The 19,775-nt window shown below is 49.7% G+C and overlaps 1 protein-coding gene across 6 annotated transcripts in view; it reads right to left on the bottom strand.

The window, feature by feature from the left end:
• The window catches only part of LOC118219849 (CREB-binding protein-like), a 67,194-nt gene that overhangs the window by 18,787 nt on the left and 28,632 nt on the right, over positions 1 to 19,775 (bottom strand). For 3 of the 6 annotated variants that reach the window (XM_035403312.1, XM_035403313.1, XM_035403314.1), the window contains exons 3-13: positions 15,705 to 15,827; positions 14,754 to 15,030; positions 10,205 to 10,318; positions 8,721 to 8,948; positions 8,136 to 8,238; positions 7,516 to 7,653; positions 6,384 to 6,501; positions 5,584 to 5,947; positions 5,225 to 5,287; positions 2,246 to 2,367; positions 997 to 1,182 (exon numbers count right to left, since the gene is read on the bottom strand). In XM_035403312.1, the coding sequence (XP_035259203.1) occupies positions 997 to 1,182; positions 2,246 to 2,367; positions 5,225 to 5,287; positions 5,584 to 5,947; positions 6,384 to 6,501; positions 7,516 to 7,653; positions 8,136 to 8,238; positions 8,721 to 8,948; positions 10,205 to 10,318; positions 14,754 to 15,030; positions 15,705 to 15,827 (1,836 nt within the window). The remainder of the gene's footprint in view (positions 1 to 996; positions 1,183 to 2,245; positions 2,368 to 5,224; positions 5,288 to 5,583; positions 5,948 to 6,383; positions 6,502 to 7,515; positions 7,654 to 8,135; positions 8,239 to 8,720; positions 8,949 to 10,204; positions 10,319 to 14,753; positions 15,031 to 15,704; positions 15,828 to 19,775) is intronic. The other 3 variants (XM_035403316.1, XM_035403315.1, XM_035403317.1) reach the window with 3 other exon arrangements.

Here is a 19,775-nt window from a genome sequence, read left to right as displayed (position 1 = left end):
TAACCTGTTATTTTACCCGGATAAAAAGTGCGGAAGGTGATTTCCAGTTTGCTTGTACTGTATCACCAATGTTAATTATGCAGAACTACCGCATACCTCACATAACTGTATCAAACGTTTTGAGTCAATTACAACGGGCTAACAAAGAAAATCCGGAAGAAAATATTCAGCAACCGAATTAATCCGTTTGAATGTTTTGGTAGCCTACGTAGCTAATATGCTGTCCCAGCACGAATGCTTAGCATTTTATAAAACGAATACTAAAGCAAGAAAAGAACAGAAGAGCACACGTTATAATTCCAAGACGTTGACAGGCTATAACCAAAAGTAGGCTACTGCGCCGCATAACATACAAGTTTGATTTGAAGTTATTATGAAAATAAATTGGTTTGCCGCTGCATATTTTCAAACATGGCGGGTAATGGCGGAAAATAAATACAACACAAATGCTACGAGTACTCGACCAATCAGAAATGTTCAGCGCTGCAAGCTCCACCCAAAAGGTTCCTGTACTTTCGGAAAGTACTACCCCCCGAGCAGGAACGTTTTGGGGGGTAAAACAAAGCCCCCAGAACTAAATTTAGACCCTAGTTCCTGCGGTGGAAACGCACTGAGTTCCTCAAAAGGTTCCTAGTTCCGGGGTATAGTTCCTGCGGTGGAAACGCGGCTTATGTGTGGGTGTGTGTGTGTGTGTATGTGTGGGTGTGTGTGTGTGTGTATGTGTGGGTGTGTGTGTGTGTGTGTGTATGTGTGGGTGTGTGTGTGTGTGTATGTGTGGGTGTGTGTATGTGTGGGTGTGTGTGTGTGTGTATGTGTGGGTGTGTGTGTGTGTGTATGTGTGGGTGTGTGTGTATGTGATTGTGTGTGTGTGTGGGTGTGGGTGTGTGTATGTGTGGGTGTGTGTGTGTGTGTATGTGTGGGTGTGTGTGTGTGTGTATGTGTGGGTGTGTGTGTATGTGATTGTGTGTGTGTGTGTGTGTGTGTGTATGCACTCACCTGCGTGACGCTGCTCTGAGCTCCAGGCTGGCTCAGGCCCACACTGACATTCATGGCTGAGGTGGATGCAGGGAACTGGGGCTGGGACATGAAGGGGGCCTGGCTGGGCGTCTGGCCCACCATGCTGTTAGCGTGCGCTCCCATCATGCCCTGCGCTTGCGGCATCCGCGATGGGGACATTCCCATCTGGGGCAGGGGGACAGAAGCACATCGGCACAGTATCAGCACAGGACCCCCAAAAACCCACGCACGCCTGGAGCAAAATCCGGGATGCACAACCGCATTCTGGGAGGACTACTTGTTTTAATTTCAGCAGTTTCTATTGGTACACACCAGCGCTGAATCTCTATGAGACCACAGTACAAAACCACTTTAATTGAGGGGAGAAAAGAAAAGAAAAAAAAGGAGGTTTCCCCAATGATGCATGCGCATGTTGGAGATTCGGGTTAGGCGACCCTGGCCCAGGAGTGCCGGTGACATTTCTGAGCTTCATCTCCAGAGTCTGATGGATGATTATAAACTGGAATATTCTCAATGGTGAAACATTGGGTGCCTCCAGCACATGCTCACCTACATTCATTAAACCTGATTAATTAAAATGTAGTAAATCAGCTATGTAGTTACAGCTTAGGATAGAGCAAAAACCAGGACCATGCCTGGCACTCAAACACCAGGGTGTCCCATCCCTGATCTAGATCATCACATCATCAAAACAATGCCCAGATCAAATAAACCACTGAGCTCATAAAATAATACACCCATTTGAAAAGTAGGTCAGTGTTCTAGAACTCCATCGCTTCAGTCACCAGTAGTGATTGTGACATCAGCATTAGGATGTTCAGTGAAGAACATATCTCAGTCTCAGTAGTCTCAGTTACTGACACAGCCTTTAACCTGGCTAAGACAGTTACTGACAAGCCTTTTAACCTGGCTAACACAGTTACTCACACAGCCTTTAACCTGGCTAACACAGTTACTCACACAGCCTTTAACCTGGCTAACACAGTTACTCACACAGCCTTTAACCTGGCTAACACAGTTACTGACACAGCCTTTAACCTGGCTAACACAGTTACTGACAAGCCTTTTAACCGGGCTAACACAGTTACTCACACGGCCTTTAACCTGGCTAGCACAGTTACTCATACAGCCTTTAACCTGGCTAACACGGTAAATGAGTGTGAGAGGGACACAGGGAGAGCAGACAGACTCGTGTCTGCGGTGCTGTACGGGGGGCGCTGTGACTCACGGCAGGGACGGAGCCCATGTTAATCTGCACAGGGTGGTTCATGGGGGAGGCGGCGCGGGTGCCCATGGACGCCTGAGACATCTGCACGTTCTGCATGGGCATGGAGCTGAACTGGTTTATTCCTGCAGAAACACATGGACACACACACATAGGTTTGTTACACTCATCAGATACTATATACACATTCGGGAAAATATTTTGAAATATAAAGCCTTTTAATTAATATAATACATTAAAAAATATATTATATATAGCGCAGCATACAGGTTAGGGAACTGGGCTGCCAACTCAGGGGTTGCAGGTTTGATTCCCACCTGCCATAAGCACCTGTGTTAAAAGTGCCCAACCTGAACTGCTTCAGTAAAAGGCAAGAAGGACTGCATGTAAGCAGTGGATAACAGGGTCCGCCGCATGTTTAAAAATCTGTGTTTAAATTTAACGTTTCATCGTTTTAAAAGTGAAAATATAAAGGTGAGCAGGGCCGGCTGCTTTTTAATTACTGAACAGCTCTGAGCCAAACTCCACCACAACACTGTCAGGGCATGACCGCGAGCGGGAGTGTTGAGTTTATTATTATTATTATGATTAGTAGTAGTAGTAGTAGAAGTAGGATGTTAATTATTAATGCATGCATTTTCTCTCCAAGAATCAGAATCAGCACTTTGAGTCACAGCTGCAGGTCTACAGGGCCCTCGTCAGCTTGTTACCTTGCCCCGCTTCTGCCCTGTCTGACCACTAGGGGGGGCCAGAGGGAATTGACATCCTCAAAGAGGACAGCCTGACAGTGCACCACGTGAAGCCACTGCAGCCTCCCAGACAGCAAGTCCATAACAGCAACCAACATCATGCGATCGAGTGCACCTGGAAGCTAGGTGTGTGCTAAGCTAAAAAAGACATCCATGTTCCAGGGAACTCTCAACTCTTCATACCCACTTTCTAATGTTGAGCTTAGACCTGAGAAATACAGGAGGCTGAGCAGGCCTCTGCCACAATCACACTCATAAGACATAACAATGAGAAAGGTGTGTAAAAGCACCTGAGCCAGTCTGCTTACTGCTCTGCTCTAATGGCTCTAGCGCTCAACACTGGCTGTATTCTCCACGCTCTTATTCCTATAGCATGCAGTCTGAAGGGCTGTATTCTCCACGCTCTTATTCCTATAGCGAGCACTCTGAAGGGCTGTATTCTCCACGCTCTTATTCCTATAGCGAGCAGTCTGAAGGGCTGTATTCTCCACGCTCTTATTCCTATAGCATGCAGTCTGAAGGGCTGTATTCTCCACGCTCTTATTCCTATAGCATGCAGTCTGAAGGGCTGCATTCTCCACGCTCTTATTCCTATAGCGAGCAGTCTGAAGGGCTGTATTCTCCACGCTCTTATTCCTATAGCGAGCAGTCTGAAGGGCTGTATTCTCCATACACTCTTATTCCTATAGCGTGTGGTCTGAAGGGCTGTATTCTCCACGCTCTTATTCCTATAGCGTGTGGTCTGAAGGGCTGCATTCTCCACGCTCTTATTCCTATAGCGAGCAGTCTGAAGGGCTGTATTCTCCACGCTCTTATTCCTATAGCGTGTGGTCTGAAGGGCTGTATTCTCCACGCTCTTATTCCTATAGCATGCAGTCTGAAGGGCTGTATTCTCCACGCTCTTATTCCTATAGCGAGCAGTCTGAAGGGCTGTATTCTCCACGCTCTTCTTCCTATAGCGAGCAGTCTGAAGGGCTGTATTCTCCACGCTCTTATTCCTATAGCGAGCAGTCTGAAGGGCTGTATTCTCCACGCTCTTATTCCTATAGCGTGTGGTCTGAAGGGCTGTATTCTCCACGCTCTTATTCCTATAGCGAGCAGTCTGAAGGGCTGTATTCTCCACGCTCTTATTCCTATAGCGAGCAGTCTGAAGGGCTGTATTCTCCACGCTCTTATTCCTATAGCGTGCAGCCTGAAGGGCTGTATTCTCCACGCTCTTATTCCTATAGCGAGCAGTCTGAAGGGCTGTATTCTCCACGCTCTTATTCCTATAGCGTGCAGCCTGAAGGGCTGCATTCTCCACGCTCTTATTCCTATAGCGTGCAGTCTGAAGGGCTGCATTCTCCACGCTCTTATTCCTATAGCGTGCAGTCTGAAGGGCTGTATTCTCCACGCTCTTATTCCTATAGCGTGTGGTCTGAAGGGCTGCATTCTCCACGCTCTTATTCCTATAGCGAGCAGTCTGAAGGGCTGTATTCTCCACGCTCTTATTCCTATAGCGAGCAGTCTGAAGGGCTGTATTCTCCACGCTCTTATTCCTATAGCGTGTGGTCTGAAGGGCTGCATTCTCCACGCTCTTATTCCTATAGCGAGCAGTCTGAAGGGCTGTATTCTCCACACGCTCTTATTCCTATAGCGTGTGGTCTGAAGGGCTGCATTCTCCACGCTCTTATTCCTATAGCGAGCAGTCTGAAGGGCTGTATTCTCCACGCTCTTATTCCTATAGCGTGTGGTCTGAAGGGCTGTATTCTCCACGCTCTTATTCCTATAGCGTGTGGTCTGAAGGGCTGCATTCTCCACGCTCTTATTCCTATAGCGTGTGGTCTGAAGGGCTGCATTCTCCACGCTCTTATTCCTATAGCGAGCAGAATGAAGGGCTGTATTCTCCACGCTCTTATTCCTATAGCGAGCAGTCTGAAGGGCTGTATTCTCCACGCTCTTATTCCTATAGCGTGTGGTCTGAAGGGCTGTATTCTCCACGCTCTTATTCCTATAGCGAGCAGTCTGAAGGGCTGTATTCTCCACGCTCTTATTCCTATAGCGAGCAGTCTGAAGGGCTGTATTCTCCACGCTCTTATTCCTATAGCGAGCAGTCTGAAGGGCTGTATTCTCCACGCTCTTATTCCTATAGCGAGCAGTCTGAAGGGCTGGGTGCACTGTGCAAAGGCAGAGGTTTGAATGTGAAAGACTGCTGTGTCACTCGCACACAGCAGAGAGGGGAGAGGACATGTACCTGGAGAAACCTGCATGCGATTCATCATCTGATTTGGCACATTGGGCATAGGCACAGGTCCATCTGAGAGAGAGGGAGGGAGGGAGGAAGAGAGAGAGAGAGAGGGAAAGAGAAAAATTGAAGGGAGTGAGAGAGAGAGAAGTCAACAGACAGCCACATCAGAGAGAGGAAAAAAGAACATGCACTCACAACAGCATCCACAGGTACAGCGATCTTGAGAAGCGAGTGAGCGCGGTGAGAGACTGAGTAAGTGTGTGAGACGCTGAGTGAGTGAGTGAGCGAGCAAGAGACTGAGTGAGTCAGTCAGTCAAGTCCCTTTACTTGGACACAGAACACAAATATTTGTGCTGGGTACTCACTGGGAGAGCGGCCGGACTGGGGGGGGCCTAGAGAGTTGGGCGGGGTCAGGCCGGGCTGGGGGGGCCCCAGAGCATTGGGCTGGGCCAGGCCAGGCTGGGAGGGCCCCAGGGTGTTGGGCTGGGGGGGCCCCAGGGCATTTGGCTGGGCCAGACCGGGCTGGGGTGGGCCCAGGGTATTGGGCGGGGTCAGGCCTGGCTGGGGGGGCCCCAGGGCGTTGGGGGGGGTCAGGCCGGGCTGTTGGTTGCCTTGGGCTACGAGCGGGGCCTGGTTAATGATCTGCTTCTGCAGCCGAGACCGCCTCTTCTCCTCCAGCTCCTTCTGGATCTTATAGATCTTCTCCGCCAAAAAGTGGTAGTATTCGTCCTGAGAGAAACGGACGGACAGACGGACGGACACACGTAAGGCGCTCGCCGGGGCATTCTGGGTAATCCACAGTCCAACAACGCTTCCAACCCACAATGACATTACGCCAAGTTGTCACTTAATAAGCCTGAAACATACTTGTTCATTGTACACTGCACTGTCAGAACCAGACCTGGATAAAATAATCATTTAAAAGGCTTTAACACATTAGACACCAGTAGAAACAGAATTCTCTCGTGAATTGACTGTATGTTTTGTTCAGCAATAAAAATATTTCTTGGATATTCTCAAGGGTTCCACGGGTTCCAGGTCTGATGGGTACGTGCATTCACAGCTGCGGTATTCTCTGCACTTTTCTGCACGTGGGCGGTACTGTGGAGTGAAACGGGCCAGGACGGGTCACGCGTGGACCGATCCGATCTGAGCCGAGCCGTACCCTGCTGTTGGCGGACTCGTACATGTCCCCCTCCACCTTGCGGGCGTAGGCCACCAGGTTCTCCATGCGCCGGTCCTTCAGCGCAGCTGGGTCAGGGGTGGGGAAGATGGCCTGAACACTGCAGGAGGAGAGGAGCTACGTCAACACGCTGCTTCACACGCAGACACACGCGCAAACACACACACTGGTCCTTCAGCTCTCCAGGCACAGTATGAGTAGGTACACGTTACAAATAGGTGTTTTATGAAGAGGTGTGTTGTGAACACACTGTACACAGGTACATTATCAGCAGCTGTGTAATGAGTCTGTGCATCATGAGCAGGTGTGTAATCACTATGTACATTATCAGCAGCTGTGTAATGAGTCTGTACATTAAGAGCAGGTGTGTGATGAGTCTGTGCATTATGAGCAGGTGTGTGATGAGTCTGCATTATGAGCAGGTGTGTGATGAGTCTGTGCATTATGAGCAGGTGTGTGATGAGTCTGTGCATTATGAGCAGGTGTGTGATGAGTCTGTACATTAAGAGCAGGTGTGTGATGAGTCTGTGCATTATGAGCAGGTGTGTAATCACTATGTACATTATCAGCAGGTGTGTGATGAGTCTGTGCATTATCAGCAGGTGTGTGATGAGTCTGTGCATTATGAGCAGGTGTGTAATAAGTCTGTACATAATGAGCAGGTGTGTAATGAGTGTGCATTATGAGCAGGTGTGTAATAAGTCTGTACATAATGAGCAGGTGTGTAATGAGTGTGCATTATGAGCAGGTGTGTGATGAGTCTGTGCATTATGAGCAGGTGTGTGATGAGTCTGCATTATGAGCAGGTGTGTGATGAGTCGGTGCATTATGAGCAGGTGTGTGATGAGTCTGTGCATTATCAGCAGGTGTGTGATGAGTCTGTGCATTATCAGCAGGTGTGTGATGAGTCGGTGCATTATGAGCAGGTGTGTGATGAGTCTGTGCATTATCAGCAGGTGTGTGATGAGTCTGTGCATTATGAGCAGGTGTGTGATGAGTCTGTGCATTATCAGCAGGTGTGTGATGAGTCTGTGCATTATCAGCAGGTGTGTAATGAGCGTACATTATGAGCAGGTGTGCAGTATGTCAGGCTACAGTAGGGGGCGGAACTCACAGTTTGTGCACCAGGTGGGTGCGCAGGTCCTGAGTGACATGCTCGTGCCACCCCTTCCTCACCCCGCTGGTGGACAGCGGAGCGGCAGTGGGCAGGCTGCCCATGTTGGCCACGCCCGGCCCGTCTGACATCAGCTGGCTGTGGGGCAGAGTGACGGACAGCTCGGTGTGAAACGAGGAGGTGGCTAACGCAGGCTAACGGCTTCTCATTTCATCAGACTGCTGTTAAGTTAAATCATTAAGTCAGCTATAACTGAGCTTTTAAGTCCTCAGATACTTCATTCTTGTCAAAAGCAGGGCTGCCCAACCCTGTTCCTGGAGATCTACCGTCCTGCAGGTTTTCGTTCCAACCCTAACAAAGCACACCTCATTTCACAGCAAGAGCAAGGCTGCCCAACCCTGTTCCTGGAGATCTTGTTCCTAGAGTTTTTACTCCTACTCAGAAAAAGCACAGCTCATTCAAGAGCTAGAGATCTTATTGAGCTGCTGATTAGTGGAAGCAGGTATGCCAAATTAGGGTAGGAGTGAAAGCCTACAGGACGGTACATCTCCAGGAACAGGGATGGGCAGCCCTTATCTAGAATCAATCTAGGCAGGTCGGTGGGTGGGGATCGGACTCACCTGGTGTTCAGCGAGGACGGAAGAGAAGAATCTGACTGCAGGTTGGTCTGCTCCGACGAGGCCACGCCCATTGCCCCGCCCCCCATGTTCATCTGGCCAGTGCCTGTAAGGGGCAAGGGGCGGAGTCAAACCACCACGGTCTAATGTGGGGAAATAGAACGCGCGAACACGAGGTACACAAGCAATCTAGCCAAAACAGTAGTGCTCAGACCTGGCTAAAACAGGGTAGTGATCCAACATGGGTAAAACAGGATAGTGACCCAACCTGGGTAAAAACAGTGTAGTGACCCAACCTGGGTAAAAACCGTGTAGTGACCCAACCTGGGTAAAAACCGGGTAGTGACCAGATCTGGGTGAAAGATTAATTTCAATTCAGCCATTTCAGGAAATCCATTGAAAATCCACTTCATGAATATAACTGGCCGTAATGTTTTGTTTTCAATCAATTAAATAAAATTTCAACTGAACTGAAGGAACGTGCATCCGTGTCCATCCCTGTCAGTGCGCGAAATTCCAGCACACACGGTTTTCCTGACCGAGAGTCAGTCGCTCCTGCACACGCACAGGAAGGGGCGGGGCCATTACCGAGCGCGTTGACGGTGCGAAGCTGCGGCGTCTGCGCGTTCTGCTGCCCGGGGACCTGCGTCTGCGCAGCCGGCTGGTTGCCGTAGGGAAGGCCCAGGGCGGCGTAGGCCCTCTGCATGGAGCTGGGGTCGATGGGCGTGGCCGTGCTTATGGTGGGCGTGGCCTGTGGGCCGGAGCTCGCCGTGCCGACGGCGTTCTGCAGCCCCGCGTTGGGGGAACTCAGCATGGCTGTAGAGAGGCAGGGAGAGACAGTAAGACACAGTAAGCCTTTGCACAAGCACGCACCTCCCATTCCTCCCAGATCAAACCTGCCCTAAAGACAACGTCCAAGCCTGTAAGAGTGTAGCAGGAGTGTGTGTGTGTGTGTGCTGCAGGAGTCGGCGTGCAGTGAATGGGGAGCAGGCAGAGTGTAACTGCAGGACTGAGCTGAGCAGCATCCTTATGACGGCAGATCATCTCAAATGAGGGCGTGGCCCTCAACAGACCCGCCGACGCCCGCCTAGCGACAACCCCCCCAGTGCGTGGCCTAATGGAGTCAATGATTGTATTGGCTCCACATGCTCTCTCCTGGCTTTAATTAGACGGAAATTGCAGAGAAAGAAAAAGGTTTGCTGACTCTGGCTTTGAGGGCCACAGAGCTGCCAGAGTGTAACAGTGGAGGACTGTGGGCTGACTGAAGACAAATCCAGGAAAAAACGTCCTCACATTTCTATTAAACCCAAATAGATTTTCACACAAACACGCCACCCCCCCCAAAAAAAATCGTATGTTCTTTTCCAACACAAATCAAATTCCCAAAAGCAACAAAGGCCTTTCCAACTTTTTCACTACGGTTCTCACAAAGAGCGAGAGAGAGAGAGAGAGAGAGAGAGAGAGAGGGCGAAAGAGAAAGCGTGAGTGAGTGAGAGAGCACGAGAAAGAGAAAGAAAGAGAAAGAAGGAGAAAAACTGCCAGGCTGCTGCTGCACTCTAGTACAGCAGGGGGATTTAAATGAGTCACCAGCCAGCCGGCCAATCGCAGCAGGGCTGCCAGTTGACTCCGCCCCCTTTTCTGAGCCCTCTCCCTGGGTCTCAGATTACCAGCCCTGCAGGAATCCACTTGGTCTCTCATGCTTTCACAGTCAGCGCCGAGAGACACTGCCATCCTGCAGGGGGCGCAGTTTCCCTCAAACACACAGCCGTGCGAATCCCCACCCAAGTTAACTGGGAAACTTGCGCAGAATGCCGCAAATTTGCATTCATTTATTACATTCTTTAAGAGGAATGTGGATAATTTAAAATGATACTTCTTAAGGCCAAAGTCTGCTTCCTGTGTTTTGGACCATTCGAGAAAGAGACACTAGGATGCTAATTAGTGAGTGACCAGAAGGCGTTGGTTTGGCAGGGGCCACAGTAATGACGGCTGACGTGCAGCCGCCTGGGTCTCCGTACCCTGTGATTGGTGGGTGGCGGGCAGTGGTGGGAGGCGATTGGCTGGGTACTCACGCTGCTGGTTGCGCTTGTCGCTGGCGTTCTTCAGCGGCAGGCAGACAGGGCAGTCGTGCCGGGTGCAGTTCTTCCAGTGCGAGATGATCTGCCGCGAGGACGCGCAGTGAGCCACTGGGGACCAATCAGAGAGAGAGAGAGAGAGAGACTGTCAGTCAATCACAGCTTCCGAGACAGTAAGGCAACTCCATCAGTGACTGAATGAACAGGTTGGGTTAAATGAGTAAGGCAACTCCATCAGTGACTGAATGAACAGGTTGGGTTAAATGAGTGAGTAAGGCAACTATCAGTGACTGAATGAACAGGTTGGGTTAAATGAGTGAGTAAGGCAACTCCATCAGTGACTGAATGAACAGGTTGGGTTAGGGCTAAATGAGTGAGTAAGGCAACTCCATCAGTGACTAAATGAACAGGTTGGGTTAGGGCTGAATGAGTGAGTAAGGCAACTCCATCAGTGACTGAATGAACAGGTTGGGTTAGGGCTGAATGAGTGAGTAAGGCAACTCCATCAGTGACTAAATGAACAGGTTGGGTTAGGGCTGAATGAGTGAGTAAGGCAACTCCATCAGTGACTAAATGAACAGGTTGGGTTAGGGCTGAATGAGTGAGTAAGGCAACTCCATCAGTGACTGAATGAACAGGTTGGGCTGAATGAGTGAGTAATGCAACTATCAGTGACTGAATGAACAGGTTGGGTTAGGGCTGAATGAGTGAGTAATGCAACTATCAGTGACTGAATGAACAGGTTGGGCTGAATGAGTGAGTAAGGCAACTATCAGTGACTGAATGAACAGGTTGGGTTAGGGCTGAATGAGTGAGTAAGGAAACTCTATCAGTGACTGAATGAACAGGTTGGGTTAGGGCTGAATGAGTGAGTAAGGCAACTCCATCAGTGACTGAATGAACAGGTTGGGTTAGGGCTGAATGAGTGAGTAATGCAACTATCAGTGACTGAATGAACAGGTTGGGCTGAATGAGTGAGTAAGGCAACTATCAGTGACTGAATGAACAGGTTGGGTTAGGGCTGAATGAGTGAGTAATGCAACTATCAGTGACTGAATGAACAGGTTGGGCTGAATGAGTGAGTAAGGCAACTATCAGTGACTGAATGAACAGGTTGGGTTAGGGCTGAATGAGTGAGTAAGGAAACTATCAGTGACTGAATGAACAGGTTGGGTTAGGGCTGAATGAGTGAGTAATGCAACTATCAGTGACTGAATGAACAGGTTGGGTTAGGGCTGAATGAGTGAGTAAGGCAACTATCAGTGACTGAATGAACAGGTTGGGTTAGGGCTGAATGAGTGAGTAAGGCAACTCTATCAGTGACTGAATGAACAGGTTGGGTTAGGGCTGAATGAGTGAGTAATGCAACTATCAGTGACTGAATGAACAGGTTGGGCTGAATGAGTGAGTAATGCAACTATCAGTGACTGAATGAACAGGTTGGGTTAGGGCTGAATGAGTGAGTAAGGCAACTATCAGTGACTGAATGAACAGGTTGGGTTAGGGCTGAATGAGTGAGTAAGGCAACTCTATCAATGACTGAATGAACAGGTTGGGTTAGGGCTGAATGAGTGAGTAAGGCAACTCCATCAGTGACTGAATGAATGCGCTGAGCTGAGGTTAGGCGGTAAAGCGAGGCTTTCCCCAAACGCGCGGCCTGTTCCACGGCCCGGCCCTCCCGTCTGGCACAACGCAGCGGCAGCGGTTTCACACCGGCTCCGAGCTGAGCCCGTAACTCAGGCCTTCAGCACATGCCCTCCCCACCATGACTCACACAGCCGCCTTCATTTCCAACACACACTTCCACTTACACAGCTGGATACGCACTGCCGGGAATCAGATTCAGCGCCAGCTGTACGGGGACAACAAGCAGTGCCCCACGGGGGAATCAAACCCGCAAACTCTGAGTGGCAGGTCTGTTTCCCGTGGGGAGGGACCTGCAGGCTTAGCTCAACCTGAAAGTGAAAGGCCGCAGTGCTTGAGCTGAACTGCATCAGTACCCAGCTCTCTGAAGGGACAGTATGTTACAGACTGCGCTGTGTGAGAGAGTCCGGTAATTGCCTGAATGACGTGTTAAACGCGTCGGCCGTCCGGGGCTGGGACAGCCTCAGAGGAATTCCCCGCCCCCCTCCCCCCAGGGTTCTGCACACACGGAGCGTAATGACCATCAGCAGCGACTGCCTCACAGTGCAAACAGCGACTGTAATGAACTGCACTTGACATTTCACACGCTCTGAATTACAGCCATCACTATTAGGCTCGCGATCCTCCTGAAGAAAATTACAGAGACCCATGAGGAGAACACGGCACGGGCACGCACAGTCGAACAGGGTTTTTACCAAAATGATATTCCACATTAACAAGCTAGCCGTATTAAATAAAATTTAGTTACTTTCGAAAGGCCAGACATTAACACCCAGTTCCCACAGAAATATTGAGCTGCGACCAGCAGAAAGGTTAACTAAGCCTCAACTATCCCAACGCTTTACAGGGCTAAGGCAAAATCAAAGCAGAGGGAAATGTGACTTTAAGAGTGGAAACCCCCCACAGTGACCTCACTCAGGCCTCGCCATTCAGTCCCGCTGGTCCTGAGACCTTCCAACTCACCAATTACGGTTATAACCATGTTATAGAGATGAATGCACTCTCTGAAGGCTAGGTTATAACCACGTTATAGAGATTAACGCACTCTGAAGGCTGTTATAACAATGTTACAGAGATGAATGCACTTTCTGAAGGCGGTTATAACCATGTTATAGAGATTAATGCACTCTGAAGGCTGTTATAACCATGTTATAAAGATTAACAGTCTCTCTGAAAGCTGTTATAACCATGTTATAGAGATTACTGCACTCTCTAAAGGCTAGGCTATAACCATGTTATAGAGATTTATGCACTCTCTGAAGGCTGTTATAACCATGTTATAGAGATTAACACCCTCTCTGAAGGCTGTTATAACCATGTTATAGAGATTTATGCACTCTCTGAAGGCTGTTATAACCATGTTATAGAGATTAACACCCTCTCTGAAGGCTGTTATAACCATGTTATAGAGATTTATGCACTCTGAAGGCTGTTATAACCATGTTGTAGAGATTAACACCCTCTCTGAAGGCTGTTATAACCATGTTATAGAGATGAATGCACTCTCTAAAGGCTGACAGCTAGAACAGAGAATTTTTTTTCATTAATAAAGTGGGAAAAACTAGCGACTTCAGAAATATGCAGGGCCTAAAAAAATCAGCATATTGATAAACTCCTCATTAGTAACAAAGTGCTTTTCATAAACCTGGAGACACTGAAGAAAGTAACCAGGGAAACCAGCACAGACACGGACTAATGAGGCTAATATTACCCCAGGTCAGAGAGCGCGGTACTTCAACACTCCTGAAAGGCGAGGCGAAGTGGGATCGCCGAGGGCGACACAAAACGCCCCTGGCCAGGGCTTTGATCCCAGGGTTCAAATTACCACATGCTGGAAATGACTTATTTCAACATTTTCCATGATACCACAAGCCCCATTCCGACAGATAACACTGCAAAGCTGTTTCATCACGAGCCCTGCACACAATTAAACTGTCCGTCACTTTTTTTTCTAGATAACGAAAATTTAAATTAAAAATTAAAAAACTCAAACTGAAGAAAAATGGCTGTCGATATACTCGGCCCAATTAGACCCGCAGAAGCTCCACCCACTGATCGCTACAGGCCACCCTATTGGAGCTGCAGAAGCTCCGCCCCCTAACGCTACACTCTGCTCCATTAGAGCTGCAGAAGCTCCGCCCCCTATCGCTATACTCCGCCCCATTAGAGCTGCAGAAGCTCCGCCCCCTATCGCTAGACTCCGCCCCATTAGAGCTGTAGAAGCTCCGCCCAGCTATTGCTACACTCCGCCCCATTAGACCTGCAGAAGCTCCACCCACCGATCGCTACACGCCACCCCATTAGAGCTGCAGAAGCTCCGCCCACCGCCTGCGACACTCCACCCCATTAGACCCGCAGCTGACTCCGTTCACATGGCTCCCCCCACCGAGACCCTCCCTCCAAAAATGACGCCATCCCGAGAGTGACATCAGCCTCCTCCTGCCAGCAAAAAGCCTGTTTCCTTCCTGTGCGCGGGCTCCCCTCGTTTCTCACAGCTCAGAGTGAGTGTGGCCTTCCGCTGGCTGTGGGGAACGCTGCTGCAGCGTCAGCACAGATTTATCACCCCTTTCATTTTTCCCTCCAACGAACAGAAAATGTTTTCTGTACAAAAATGGCAGTGGGGTCTTAAATTAGGAAAAAAAACGGCACAAACTCTCCAATAACATTCCGGTCCGAAGGGCTGCTGCGGGCTGTATGGGACACGGGGATTTTGGGCGATGTCTTCCACTTGAGGAGAAGTCAGCAGGTAAAAGCGTTTTACACACAAGCCAAGGCCATTTTCTCTCCCTGTTCCTCTCAGGGAACCCACATATACATAAATATATAATTATTGAAAGTGAAGACAAACACAGCAGTGATAAGGACCCGTAGAGCAGCAGCAGCAGTAATGACGGGGTCTCACCCTGGCAGGACTTGCCGGCCTGGCAGTGGGTCATGTGGTTGAGGACGTTCTTCATGGTGCGGCAGTGGGGCAGGGCACAGGCCTGCACCTGCCCGTTGGCCTGCTCGCGCCGCTGGCACTTGTGGGCGTGGAGCAGCAGGACCAGCTGCTGCTGGATCAGCTTGCGCTTCTCCGGGTCGGCCGTGGGGCCCGCCAACACGCCCTGCCCCGGGACCACGCCCACCGAGGGCACCTGCTGCTGAGCCTGGGCCTGGGCCTGCTGCTGCTGCATCTGAGACTGCAGCGCCCCCCGCAGGTCCGGAGGACAGCGAGAGAGAGAGAGGAGGGGGGAGAGGGAGAGAGATGGAGAGAGACCGAGAGAGGAGGGAGAAAAAAAGAGAGGGGGGAGAGAAAGAGTGAGGAGGAGGGGAGAGGGAGGGGGGAGAGAGGGAGAGAGATGGAGAGAGACCGAGAGCGGAGGGAGAAAAAAGAGAGGGGGGAGAGAGGTGGGGAGAGAAAGAGTGAAGAGGAGGGGAGAGGGAGGGGGGAGAGAGGGAGAGAGATGGAAAGAGACAGAGAGAGAGAGAGAGAGAGGAGAAAAAAGAAAGGGGAGAGAGAAGAGGGAGAAGGAGAAAGAGAGAGTGAGTGTGTGAGGGAAAAAGAGAGGGAAAGAAAGAGAGCGGGGTGGGGGGACAGGTATGGAGAGAGCGAGAAGAAAGGAAGGAAGAATTAGAGAGAAGGCAAGGAGAGGGAACAAGAAATAAGGAATGAGAAAAATGAAAGAGGGGGAGAGAAAGGCGGAGTGCAGGAGAGAAACGGGAGGAGAGGACAAACACAGAGAAAGAGAGAAGGGGGAGAATAAAGAAACACACAGAGAGATCATTAGCATTATTACACTTTCACATTCCCTCCGCAGACAGCGGCATGGTGTAACGCTGTAAACCCCCCCCCCCCCACAGCGCTCGGACTCACCAGGCCGGGCACACCGCTCACGGGCGCGCTCTTCAGGTCCGAGGGGAAGGATGGCAGCCCCGCCTTGCCCTGCAGCTGAGCGCCCACCCCCGAGCCCTGCCCAAACGCCTGGCCAAAGCCCATCTGCACAGAGAGAGAGAGAGGAGGGAGGGGGGGGAGAGAAGGGAGGTTAGGTTAAGTTAAGGTTGAGTAGCACTGGTGGAAAGTCGAGGACTGAGGCAGCCTAAAATCAGCTGTAAAATTCACAGTTTTATGAAAAAAAAAAAAAAAAGACCCAACACACTCATAGGTGTGGAGACACCAGTGGCAGACGCTCACACACCCAAACTGCCACTGATATGATTTTCATAGTTCACCATACAGCAGGCCTGCTGCTTGGCACGTATGGCTTTCCAGCGATGTACACAGATTTCTGACTCGACCTCCACAGACTTATTCTTCACATGGCCTTTCCCAAAGATGGAAAACCCTGAGCTGCTTGCTGCTGCTTCTTCAGTTCTGCTGGTAGCCACATGTCTCCCAGCACATTACCTATTGCACATTCTCTAGGAAATACAAACGGCAGCTACAGAATCATTCCTAGAATGAGAAACCCCTCTTACAACTCTCTCACCCGCTAAAAAAAAAAGCATTTTCAGTCAAACGCTTCAGAAGTGACACCTGGCTCTCACGCCTAGCTGACGTACTCGGTCCCCATAATAGCTGTCAGCGGTAGAAACGCGCTTCCTTCCCTATTTTACACTGCTATGCGAGCGCAGTTCTTATGCAGGCATACAAACAGCATCCCTCTGATTTAGACAGCATTCTCACAGTGACCTCCCCTCATACTCCCACAGAGTGGGGAACAGGACACAGGACCCATCGCTACATAGCCCACTGTCACCCGCATGGTCAATGGTCAACATCTAGCCTACTACTCGTGTGTTTCACGTACATGTGCACACACAAACGCACATGAACACAAAGCACACACACACTGCTAGACGTAGCAGCAGTCACACACACACATACACACACTGCTAGACGTAGCAGCAGTCACACACACACACATACACACACTGCTAGACATAGCAGCAGTCGCAGTCACACACACGCACGCACGCACGCAGTGTGCTCACGGTTCACCCCTGCAGCAGGAGGGGTATGAGGGGCTGAGGGGTGTGCAGTTGCAGGCGTCCCGCTGATACACACATTTCTTCGAGGGACTTCAGCATTTCCACTGAAAACCCCTAATGCAAACGCCTAATTTACACCTGGTCTCGGCAATAGAGAACATCTCTATAAATAAGTGCACAGTGTTGAAGTCTCCGGTCTCCACAGGCAACCGGTGTCACCAGCGAGGGCCAATCGCAACACCCGGACCGGAGACTCCACCGACGGTGGCCTGAAAGTGCCATTTCCATAACAGTACATCTGACGAGCCACTGCCCGCGCGGGAATGAAGACCTTTCAGTGGTATTTTCAAGGGAAAATGGAAGAGAAGAGATTTACTAAATGAACACAGCAGTTTTTTGTAAAAGGATTAAATCATTATCATTAATTTAAAAAGGGTAAAGAAGAAGTATAAAAGTTAATGTCCAGTGAATAACTCAGTAGGTTAAGATGCCCTACTCAAATGGTTCAAGGCAAACAATCTCCTCAACCCATTTGAGTAAAGTGAACTTTTTCTTTTTTAGACTGTAGTAACAGTCCCAGTCTCCCTCAGTCTCTGTTAGCTGCGTAGCACACAAACAGAAGTGTGACAAACTCGCACATCTACGCTGCACTAGCTATTATTCCACCAGCCAGGCCTTCATCACTGGGTTGGTGTAACTAAAACTCTCTCTCGCTCTCCCTCCCTCCCTGTCAATTTCAATTTTCAATCCAAAATGCTTTATTGGCATGACAAGATGCAACTTGTTGCCAAAGCATAGAAAAGAACATATAAAGAACATGCACCATTGAACACATGAACATATACATGGACATACAGTTTACAGACATATAGGCTTACCCAAATAGGCTCACTGGTTGTCCCTCTGTTTATGACAAGCTGTGATATAATTTGCCGCTAGTCTGATGCATTTTTTGTGTTCTCCTAATAAATAGGGGAGTTTTTGGTGATCATTTAGAGTTTCTCTTATGTCCAGGTATTTTCCACATGTTGTGAGAAAGTGTAGCTCTGTCTCCACCACTCCTTGACTGCAGTGTGAGCACAGTCTGTCCTCTCTGGACAGTCAGGTCTGCCTGTGTTCGGCCTTTTTCGATGGCCAGGCTGTGCTCACTCTTTCTCTCCCTCCCTACTTCTCCCCCTCGCCCTCTCTGTCTCTCTTCCTCTCTCTCTGTCTATCCCTTCCTCCCTTTCCCTCTCCCTCTCCAACCCTCCTTCTCCCCCTCTCCCTCTGTCTCACTTCCTCGCTCTCTGTCTATTCCTTCCTCCCTATCCCACTCCCACTCCCACTCCTGGAATCAAATTAATCTTGTGCTGAAAATATAAGTTATGTTTCCAGCTAACAAAGACGCTGACAGGCCTTTATACACTACAGTATCAGCGCTTTAAAATGGCTCATTATGTTTAAAATACAATACATAACATTAAACAGCATTACATTAGGCCACATTATAGTACACCATATTACATTGGGCTACATTACATTACACTACATTAGAACACATTACACTACATCACATTAGACTACATTACACTACAATAAATTACATTACACTACATTACATTCAGCTAATGCTCTCAATCCAGAGTGGCTTACAGTACAGGAGAACATAATGAGCAATTCCAGCATGAGCAACAGTGCCAGACCAGGCCAACAGTATTCTCAGACAAGTGAGTGTATGACATCACTGAAGCACAGGCGCAACTTCAGTGCGCTAAGCAAGCCAACCAGAATACACACCCTGAATACACTGAATATACTGAAGCAATGCAGGTTAAGTATCTTGCTCAAGGTTACAACAGCAGTGTCCTACCCGGGAATCGAACCTGTGACCTTTAGCTTGCAAGACCAGTTCCTCACCCATTATGCTACACTGCTGCCAGACACAGCAGTTTGAGCATCAACTGCTAAATCAAAATGAGGCTAGAAAAGGGGGAGGGATGGAGAGAGAGGAAGAGAAGGAATGAGAGAGAAAGAGATTAAAAACATAAGAGAACAGGGAGGGACAGACAGACAGCAGACAGAGAAAGAGGGGGGGGGGGGACCCATGCCTCAGGCAGTGACCCGCTTCGCAGACTGGCTCTAACACACTGGCGTGTGCCCAGTCCTGCAGGAGGATTTACGGGGCTTCCTTCCTTAATGGAGCACAAACAGAGGGGAGGGGGGGTTGGGGATTACACACGCTCATGTTCTACTACAGCACGAGCACTGCCAAGATACCACACCAAACACTGCGACACCGTGTAACCCGCACAGCACAGCAACAACCCAGTACTACTGCTACTGCTACTGCTACTACTGCTGCTGCTACTACTACTGCTACTGCTACTGCTGCTACTGCTGCTACTGCTACTACTGCTACTACTACTGCTACTACTACTACTGCTACTACTACTACTGCTATTACTACTACTAGAACTAAAGAAAGAGAGAGAGGACTGTGCCGCTCTACCATCTCTATTCAAACCCGTGTCTGTGAGCGAGGATTCATTCAGCATTTCTATATCCGACCCCCCCCACACCCCTCCCCCCCCAAAGCGACTGGCGCTTCTTCATGTGGCAGACGCCGCCCGAGTCTTCCCCCGAGAGTGCCGCAGCGCGCTGGCTTCCGATCGACTTCCTGCCAAACCGCAGATGTCAGAAGTCACAGACGCGCAGTCCCTGCAGGCCGGGGGCATGAACGCAGAGCCAGCGACGCCTCACAGGCACCGCCGCCACCATCGCCGTCGCCCCCGCGCACGTCAGGGATCTGAACTCTGCTTCAGGTGCTTCGCAAGTCTCGGGACATTACCCAACTAAAAGACACGCCTTCCATTCTTCCCCCCGAGAGCGCGTGCGATTCACTGCGCTCGCAACTGCATTTGTCCCATAAGCAGAGCCCCAGAATAAACTTCTACAGAGAGTATTTACACATTAAATT

The sequence above is a fragment of the Anguilla anguilla genome, chromosome 2 (genome assembly GCF_013347855.1).
Source record: "Anguilla anguilla isolate fAngAng1 chromosome 2, fAngAng1.pri, whole genome shotgun sequence".
NCBI classification, from domain to species: Eukaryota; Metazoa; Chordata; class Actinopteri; order Anguilliformes; family Anguillidae; genus Anguilla; species Anguilla anguilla.
The sequence above is the reverse complement of the archived record's forward strand: the minus strand, read 5'-3'. Positions and strand labels throughout refer to the sequence as shown.